At 38.3% G+C, this 10254-nt stretch overlaps 1 protein-coding gene across 1 annotated transcript; it reads right to left on the bottom strand.

The window, feature by feature from the left end:
* Positions 1–82: 82 nt before the first annotated feature.
* On the bottom strand, positions 83–6187 carry LOC108291664 (10 kDa heat shock protein, mitochondrial-like). The gene is made up of 2 exons (XM_037732661.1): positions 6134–6187; positions 83–379 (listed from the first exon to the last, which is right to left on the bottom strand). Exons 1-2 carry the CDS (start codon positions 6185–6187, stop codon positions 83–85), a joined length of 351 nt encoding a protein of 116 aa, XP_037588589.1.
* Positions 6188–10254: the final 4067 nt, after the last annotated feature.

Below are 10254 nucleotides of genomic sequence, written 5' to 3'. Positions count from 1 at the left end.
AAATTATTTACATGATAAAAGATTTCTGAACTTCAGTGGAATGGGCTGCTTCATGTTGATGCAATTTCAATAGTGATTTATTTCAGTCTACGTACTTTCCAAGAATGTCACCGTCTCTAAATAGAAAATAATCCTTGTCACCTAGAACTATTTTGGTGCCTCCATATTCTGGGAGAAGAACTTTACCTCCAACTTTCACACTAACTGGTTGAATCTCTCCACCCTTTCCTTTAGAACCTGATCCAACAGCAACTACTGTTGCTTGCAATACTTTTCCTTGAGATTTTTCTGGAAGCATAAGGCCTCCTTTGGTTACAGTTTCAGCAGCACTCCTTTCAAGCAGTACTCGGTCAAAAAGTGGAAGAAACAGGAAAGTCTTCTTTATTTAAAGAAATAACTTTGATTATGGATTGGCTATACATCACTAAGGGTTAGGGTATATGATATAGTGTCTTCTGTGACATTATTAGTTTAATTTATACATACTTGTGGCAATCATGAACAGTTTCAAGAGATAGGTAGTTGAAAGAGGGAGAAAGACATAACTGTGCTCTCATTTTAATGTCTCTCTGTGTTTGATAACTAAAAGGACTTTCATTCCTCAGATAAAATCTCAAGACCTAGATTTGTAATTTGGGGCTGCAGATTTAGGTCCAAAATGGGTGGAGTAGCAGCACATGCTGCCTGCACATTTGAGCATTTTAGCAAGAGGAGAAAAAGGAAAGTGGACATTTGCATATCTACATGTCTACTAAATGCACTCATGTTACTCTAATTGCGTTTCTAGGACCCATGAGCTCTCAATCCGTTTGAGATCTTATAATGCAAGTCACTGAAAGAGGTAAAATGATTGACTGCTCCCCTGGAAAGTGTGCAGTAATCTCATCTAGCCTCTCTAGAAGTGATTGTAGAGGACTATAGATACCAAACATGCAGAGACATAATTCTGCCTGCATATTTAGGAGACAACATGCACTTTACAGGATAACTGTAAGTTCAAGAAAAGCCTGGAATGGAAAGGCCCCTCTAGAGTAAAGCTTGGTAGGAACCTTATGTGTTTACAGTATGTCTTCTAATTCTAGACAGTGTTTGGGAAATATAATTACAAGAAATATTTTCTCCAGCCCCAGGAAAACTCCACAATAATACGACTGTTAGAAAACAAAACTGAAAGGCCGGGTGCAGTGGCTCACACCTGTAATCCCACCATTTAGGAGGCCCAGGTGGGCAAATCACCTCATGTCAGGTGTTTGAGAACCTGACCAACATAAAGAAACCTCATCTCTACTAAAAATACAAAATAAACCGGGAGTGGTGACAAATGATTGTAATCCCAGCTACTCAGGAGGTTGAGGCAGGAGAATCACTTGAAAGCTGGAGGCAGAGATTGCAATGAGCCAAGATTGCACCATTGCAGTTCAGCCTGGGCAAAATGAATGAAACTGTCAGAAAACAGAAAAAGGGGCGGGGCAGGGGAGAGGGGGAAGAAAGACAGAAAGAGAGAAAACAAAACAAAATTGTAAGCCAGGTGTGGTGGCTCATGCCTGTAATCACAACACCTTGGGAGGCCGAGGCCGGCAGATCACGAGGTCAAAAGTTTAAGACCAGCCTGGCCATATGGTGAAACTCTGTCTCTACTAAAAATACAAAAATTAGCTGGGCATGCTGGCACATTCCTGTAATCCCAGCTGCTCGGGAGGCTGAGGCAGGACAATGGCTTGAACCCAGGAGGCAGAGCTTGCAGTGAGCTGAGATAATGCCACTGCCCTGCAGCCTGGGCGACAGAGGGAGACTGTATACCCCCCTCAAAGAAAAAAAAAAAAAAAACAGCATTTTAATTTAATAAAATAAAAGACACTAAAATTATGCTTACCTATAATTATCTGTATTGGATAAATTAATAAGCATGTCAGACTAATACCTACAGTAAGTTTGGTAGTAAATTTTCTTTGAATATTAGATATAAATATCTGTTAGTAATTTTAATATACTACTCATAATGTATGTAGGATTTTGAAAAATTGTAACTAGTACAGTTAAAATACTTTATATTACAAAAGTATGAGCAACAATATTAAAACAACTATTTATGGTATTTATTCAAAGTAAATATTGCCAAATATTCATACTATTGTAGAATATATACTGTTTAATTTATATAAATGCAGGTTGTCTAAAAAGACCACACATAACTATGCTAATTGTTTTAAAGTAATAAACAGAAAAAAAAGTCAAACTACAGGCTTCATTGTTCAGTTTACACACTAAACTATTTTTGCTTTTGCATTGTAGGTACTTCAGCCTGCAAATAATTACCTGAATAATTACATTTCTGTCAAAGAAACTTACTTTGTATTTTTTAGTCTTTATCATCTGTACTGCTAACTTTTAAATAAACCTTTGCCAAAGCAAAAACAAAGCAATAAACCTTAGGTCCCGAATAAAGACAATCCTGAGTCAAAAGGAATGACAAAAGGTTTATTTAGATGTTAATATAATTTACATGTATTTCAAAAAAACAAAGAAAAAAATCTACATATAATCTAAATGCTTTAATACAACAGAGATGAACAAAACATTCTCCTCTATTTTCACATATGTGAATAAAGTCTCTTATTTTTAATTTATATTTTCTCCTAAAATAACTAGGTCAGTAAACATATTCTTGAACTCTTGGACATTTGAATTGTGAACTTCAAAGAATGTTTATGGTAAAAAAAACAAAAGCAGAAGAGAGAAAGATGTTATAATAAATTGATGGGTGCACATAAATAAGTTTTTAAGAAACGTATGAAGAGAATGAGATACTGATACAATAATAGTGGGAAACTACAACACCCACAGGTACTAATAGACACATTATTGAGGCAGAAAATTAACAAAGATATCAAGACTTAAACTCAATGCTTGACTAAATAGTCCTCTTAGACTTTTACAGAACTCTCCATCTAAAAATAACATACTATACAATCTTCTCATCACCACGTGGCACATACTCTAAAATTGATCACACAGTCAGAAGCAAAACAATCCTCAGCAAATTTAAGAATTCCAAAATTATATGAATCACAGGCAGAGGCCACAACTTGATAAAAATGTTATTCAATACAAAAAAAAAAAAACCACTTGAACCATAAAATTACATGGAAATTAAACAAGCTACACTTGAATTACTTTTGGGAAAATAATAAAATTAAGGCAGGAACCAACAAGTTCTTTGAAAAAAAAATGAAAACAAAAGACACAATATACCAGAATTGTTGCAACACAACTAAGGCCATGTTAGGAGAAAAATTTATAGCATTAAAAAATGCTTACATTGGAAAGTTGGAAAGACCTCAGTTTATTCCAGGAGTTCGAGATCAGCCTGGCCAATATGGTGAAACCCCATCTCTACTGAAAATACAAAACATTAACTAGGCATGGTGGCACGCACCTGTAATCCCAGATACTCAGGAGGCTGAGGCAAGAGAATTGCTTGAAGCCGGGAGGCGGAGGTTGCAGTGAGCTGAGATAGCACCATTGCACTCCAGCCTGGGCAACAGAGTGAGACTCGGTCTCAAAACAAAAACAAAAACAAAAAAACACACTTGTATTAATAATTGTGATTCATTACATAAACAGAACTAAAGACAGAATCCACAAAATTATGTCAATTGATGAAGAAAAAGCTTTCAATAACATTTAACATTTTTAAGTTAAAAAGCCTTAACAAACTAGTAATGGAAAGTGCATACTTCAAAATAATAAGTTATTATCAAAAACCCACAGCCAGCATACTGAATACACACAACCTGGAATCACTTTTGTTTGAAAACTGGCACAAGATAAAAACGCCTTCTCTCAACACTCCTATTCAACACAAAATTGAAAGTTCTGGCCAGAGGAATTAGGCAATATAAAAAAAAAATCGCATGCAAACAGGAAGAGGGGAAGTCAAACTTACTTACATTTGCAGATGACATAACGCTGTATCTGAAAAACCCTCTAATCTTGGCAGAAAATCTTTCTAAACTGACAAGAAACTTCAGCAAGTTTTTAGGATACAAAATAAATGTACAAAAATTAACATCTCTGTATATTAAAAACATGCATGCTGAAAGCCATATCAAAAACAAAATCCCATTCACAATCACTACAAAGATAATAAAATATCTAGGAACACAGCTAACCAGTGAGGTGAAAGATCTTTGTGACAAGACTGACAAAATACTGCTTAAAGAAGTAAAAGATTAAACAAACAACTGGAAAAACATTTTATGCTCATGGATAGAAAAAGATCAATGTTATTAAAATAGTCATAGTGCCAAAATAATTACAGATTTAATGCCATTTTTATCAAACTACCAAAAATATTTAACAGAACTAAAAAAACAATAAATAAATAAATAAATAATAAAACTATTTTAAAATTTATATGGACTCTAAAAAGAGCCCAAATACCCAAGGTAATCATAAGCAAAAAGAACAAAGCTTAAGTCATTAAACTACCTGTATTCAAACTATTCTACAAAGCTACAGTAAACAAAGCAACATGGTTCTGGTACAAAAACAAACTAATAGAACAATGCAACAGAACAGAGACCCCAGAAATAATGCCACATACATACAGTCACCTGGTCTTTGAGAAAGCTAACCACATACATCTGGGAAGAATTTCTTTTTTAATAAATGATGCTGAAATAACTAGTTAGCACTATGTAGAAGATTGGAACTACATGCTTTCATTAAACCATATACAAAAATCAACTGAAGATGAACATTTAAATGTAAAACTTCAAATTAAAAAAAAATAAATAAATAAGAAATACCATTGTAGACATAGAAACGGAAATTTAAAAAAAAAAAAATGCCAAGGCCTGGTGTGATGGCTCACACCTGTAATTGCAGCACTTTGGGAGGCTGAGGCAGGCGGATCACGAGGTCAGGAATTCAGGACCAGCCTTGACAGCATAGTAAAATCTCATCTCTATTAAAAAAAAAAAAATGCCAAAAGCAATTGCAACAAAACCAATAATTGACAAATGGAACCTAATTCAGCTAAAAAGCTTCTTCGCGCCGAACGAGGTGACTCATGTCTGTAATCCCAGCACTTTGGGAGGCTGAGGCAGGCAGATTACAAGATCAGGAGATCGAGACCATCCTGGCCAACATGATGAAACCCCATCTCTACTAAAAATACACACATACACACACACACACACACACAAAATAGCTGGTTGTGGTGGCACACACCTGTAGTCCCAGCTACTAGGGAGGCAGAGGCAGGAGAACTGCCTGAATCCAGGAGGTGGAGACTGCAGTGAGCTGAGATCATGCCACTGCACTACAGCCTGAGCGACAGCACAAGACTGTCTCAGAAGAAAAGAAAAAAAACCTTCTTCACACCAAAGGAAATCAGCAGCACATTAAACAAACAACACACAGAATAAAATTAAATATTTGCAAACTATGCTTTTGACAAAAGTCTAATATCAATAATTTATAAGAAACTTAAGCTTGCAGGGAAAAAGCAGACCTCAATAGGATGGATCCAAGATGGCTGATTAGGAGCAGCTCAGGATTGCAGCTCCAAGAAAAGCGCAGAGGATGATTGGACGCAGCATTTCCAGATGGATTTCTATTGCACACAGACCAGGAGATTCCCAGGCAGAGGAGCTCCAAGGGTTGCCAGCGTGGCTGTTTTGGCTGGCGCCCCAGTGTGGCAATTCTCCGTACAAAATACACAGGTCTGGGCGCCATTTTAGCTGGCAACTGGAGTTCCTGGGAGACAGAGTCGCCCATTCTACTGATAAAAAACAAGACTGAAACACCCAGGCCAGAAGATTCCCGGGCAAAAAAGCCCCACGTATCTCCACCAGGCTGTTTCAGCCAGTGCCATGGGTTGCCACACAGGAAATCACAAAGATCCCGGTGCCTTTCAACAGGTGACTGGAACACCTGGAAGACAGAGTCACCCATTCAAATGAAAAGAAAAAGGAGGGGTCTGAGGCAGGGAGCTAGGTGATCAGGTTCAGCTGGTCCCACCCCCACAAAAAAACAGCAACTAAACACTCTGGATTGAGAGTTTCACAGCAGGCACAGCTAAACCCGGGACCGTCCAGCTCTGTTGGGGAGCGGCGTCCACCATTACCCAGGCAGTCCACCACTGCGGAGGTAGTCTGCCATTGCTGAGGCAGCCCGCCATTGCCGAGGAAGCCCGCTATTACAGAAAGAGTCCACCATTATAGAGGTGGGCCGCCACTGCCAAGGCAGCTCTAACTATACCTGTATAAACAGGACAGCAGGGAAGTTCACATGGCAACTGGGTGGAGCCCACAGCAGCTCAGGAAAGCCTCTGCAGGCAGACAGTGACTAGGCTGCCTCCTCGCTGGACAAAGCAGCCCTGAAACAAGGCAGCAGAACAACAGAAACTTATAAATAAAGCCCTAACTCCCTGGGACACAGCACCTGGGAAAAAAAAGGGGGGGTTATGAGTTCTGCTGCAGCAGACTTAAACGTACCTGCCCAGCAGCTCTGAATGAACAATGGAGTTCACAGCTCAGCACGTGAGCTCCTATAAAGGACAGACTGTCTCCTCAAGCAGCTCCCTGACCCCTTATATCCAAAGAGTCACCTCAGAAAGGAGAGCTCAGACATCTAGCAGGTATCCCTCCAGGACAAAGATAGCAGAAGAAGAAACTGACAGCAATCCCTTACTATTCTGCAGCCAATACAGGTGATCCCCAGACAAGCAGGGCCTGCAATGGACCTCAGCAGTCCTACAGAAGAGGGGCCTGATAGAAGGAAAACTAAGAAACAGAAAGAAATAACTTCCTCATCAACAAACGGGACACCCACCCAGAGACCCAATCTGAAAGTCAACAACTACAAAGATGACAGGTGGATAAATCCACTAAGATGGGAAGAAGCCAGCGCAAAATGGGTGAAAACACCCAAAACCAGAAGGCCTCTCCTCCTACAAGGGATCACAACTCCTCACCAGCAAGGGAACAAGGCTGCATGGAGAATGAGTCTGATGAATTGACAGAAAAAGGCTTCAGAAGGTAGGTAATAAGAAACTTCTCTGAGCTAAAAGAACATGTTCTAACCTAATGCAAAGAAACTAAGAACCTTGAAAAAAGATTTGATGAAATACTAAAAAGAATAAACAGCTTAGAGAGGAATATAAGAGAATTGACTGAGCTGAAAAACACAAGAACTTCACAAAGCACACACAAGTTTCAACAGCCAAATAGGCCAAGCTGAGGAAAGGAGGTCAATGATCAACTCAATGAAATAAAAGGAGAAGACAAGATTAGAGAAAAAAAGGGTAAAAAGGAATGAACAAAGTCTCCAAGAAATGTGGGACTATGTGAAAAGACCTAATCTATGTTTGATAGGTGTACATGAATGTGACAGAGAAAATGAATCCAAGCTGGAAAATACTTTTCAGGATATTATCCAGGAAAACGTCCCCAACCTAGCAAGGCAGGCCAATATTCAAATCCAGGAAATACAGAAAATACCACAGAGATATTCCTCACGAAGAGCAACCCCAAGGCACATAATCGTCAGATTCACCAGGGTTGAAATGAAGGAGAAAATACTAAGGGCAACCAGAGAGAAAGGTCAGGTTATCCACAAAGGGAAGCCGATCAGACTCACAGCAGATCTCTCAGAAGAAACCCCACAAGCCAGAAGAGAGTGGGAGCTAATATTCAACATCCTTAAAGAAAAGAACTTTCAATCCAGAATTTCATATCCGGCCAAACTAAGCTTCATAAGTGAAGGAGAAATAAAATCCTTTATGAACAAGCAATTACTCAGAGATTTCATTACTACCAGGCCTGCTTTACAAGAGCTCCTGAAAGAAGCACTAAACATAGAAAGGAACAACCAGTACCAACCACTTCAAAAACATACCAAATGGTAGACAGCATCAACACAATGAAGAAACTGCATCAACTAATGAGCAAAACAGCCAGCTAGTATCAAAATGGCAGGATCAAACTCACACATAACAATATTAATCCTAAACATAAATGTGCTAAATGCCCCAATCAAAAGACATAGACTGGAAAATTGGATGAAAAGCCAAAACCCATCACTGTGCTGTATCCAGGAAACCCATCTCACATGCAAGGATACACAAAGGCTCAAAATAAAGGGATGGAGGAAGATTTACCAAGCAAATGGGGAGCAAAAAAAAGCAGAAGTTGCAATTCTCATCTCTGATAAAATAGACTTCAACCAACAAAGATCAAAAGAGACAAAGAAGGACATTACATAATGGTAAAAGGATCAATGCAACAAGAAGAGCTAACGATCCTAAATATATACGCACCCAATACAAGAGCACCAGATACATAAAGCAAGTTCTTAATGACTTACAAAGAGACTAGACTCCAACACAATAATAGTGGGAGAACCCCATTGTCAATATTAGACATATCAATGAGACAGAAAATTAATAAGGATATCCAGGACTTCAATTCAGACCTTGAACAAGCAAATCTAATAGACATTTACAGAACTCTCCACCCCAAATCCACAGAATATACATTCTTCTCAGCACCACATCACACCTACTCTAAAATTAACCAAATAATTGGAAGTAAATCACTCCTCAGAAAATGCAAAAGAATGGAAATCATAACAAACGGTCTCTCAGACCACAGTGCAATCAAGTTAGAACTCAGAATTCAAAAACTAACTCAGAACCGCACAACTTAATGGAAACTGAACAACTGGTACTTGAATGTTGACTGGATAAACAATGAAATGAAGGCAGAAAGGAAGATGTTCTTCGAAGCCAACGATAATGAAGACACAATATACCAAGTCTCTGGGACACATTTAAAGCAGTGTCTAGAGGAAAACATATAGCAATAAATGCCCATATGAAAAGGAAGGAAAGATCTAAAATCAACACTCTATCATCAAAATTGAAAGAGCTAGAGGAACAAGATCAAAAAAACTCAAAACCTAGCAGAAGACAAGAAATAACTAAGATCAGAGCAGAACTGAAGGAGATAGAGACACAAAAAAATCCTTCAAAAAATCAATATATCCATGAGTTGGTTTTTTGAAAAGATCAACAAAATAGACCACTAGCCAGATTTTTAAAATAATAAAATAAAACAAAGAATAATCAAATAGATGCAATAAAAATCGATAAGGGGTATATCACCACAGATTCCACAGAAATACAAGCCATCATCAAAGATTATTACAAACAACTGTATGCACATAAACTAGTAAACCTGGAAGAAATGGATACATTCCTGGACACTTGCATCCTCCCAAGCCTAAACCAGGAAGAAGTCGAAACCCTGAATAGCCCAATAAAAAGGGCAGAAGTTGAAGCAGCAATTAAAAGCCTACCACCTAAAAAAAGCCCAGGTCCAGATAGGTGCACAGCCGAATTATACCAGACATACAAAAAGGACCTGGTACCATTCGTTCTGAAACTATTCCAAATAATCCAAAAAGAGTGAATCCTTCCCAAATCATTTTATGAGACAAATATCATCCTGATACCAAAACTCAGCAGAGACTCAACAAGAAAACAAAACTTCAGGCCAATATCAATGATGAACATAGATGCAAAAATCTTCAATAAAACACTGGCAAGCTGATTGCAACAGCATATCAAAAAGCTTATCGACCATGATCAAGTGGGCTTCCTCCCAGGGATGCATGGCTGGTTCAACATACACAAGTCCATAAACATAATTCACCACATAAACAGAACCACAGACAAAAACCACATGATTATCGCACTAGATGCAGAAAAGGCCTTTGACAAAATTCAACAGCCCTTTATGAAAAAAAAAACAAAAAAAGCCCCAATAAACTAGGTATTGATGGAACATATGTCGAAATAATACAAGCTATTTATGACAAACCAACAGCCAATATCATACTGAATGAGCAAAAAGTGGAAGCATTGCCTTTGAAATCTGGCACTAGACAAGGATGCCCTCTCTCGCCATTCCCATTCAATACAGTATTGGAAGTTCGAGCCAGAGGAATCAGGCAAGAAAAAGAAATGAAGGCTATTCAAATAGGAAATGAGGAAGTCATATTGTCCCTATTTGCAGATGACATGATTGTATATCTAGAAGACCCCATCCTCTCAGCCCAAAATCTCCTGAAACTGATAAGCAACTTCAGCAAAGTCTCAGGATACAAAATCAATGTGCAAAAATCACAAGCATTCCTACACACCAATAACATACTTAAAGAGAGCCAAATCAAGAACGAACTGCA

The sequence above is a fragment of the Cebus imitator genome, unplaced genomic scaffold (assembly GCF_001604975.1).
Source record: "Cebus imitator isolate Cc_AM_T3 unplaced genomic scaffold, Cebus_imitator-1.0 Scaffold462, whole genome shotgun sequence".
In the NCBI taxonomy this organism is placed as follows: Eukaryota; Metazoa; Chordata; class Mammalia; order Primates; family Cebidae; genus Cebus; species Cebus imitator.
This window is presented reverse-complemented; position numbering and strand designations above follow the sequence as displayed.

Bases quoted from the DNA above. Each gene is read 5' to 3' on its own strand.
- LOC108291664 (XM_037732661.1), bottom strand. From the start codon at position 6,187: ATGGCGGGCTGCCTCAGCAATGGCAGACTACCTCCGCAGTGGTGGACT. The intron at 380-6,133 runs GTAATGGTGGAC...CTTTAAATAAAG, and splicing joins CGCAGTGGTGGACTGCCTGG to AAGACTTTCCTGTTTCTTCC.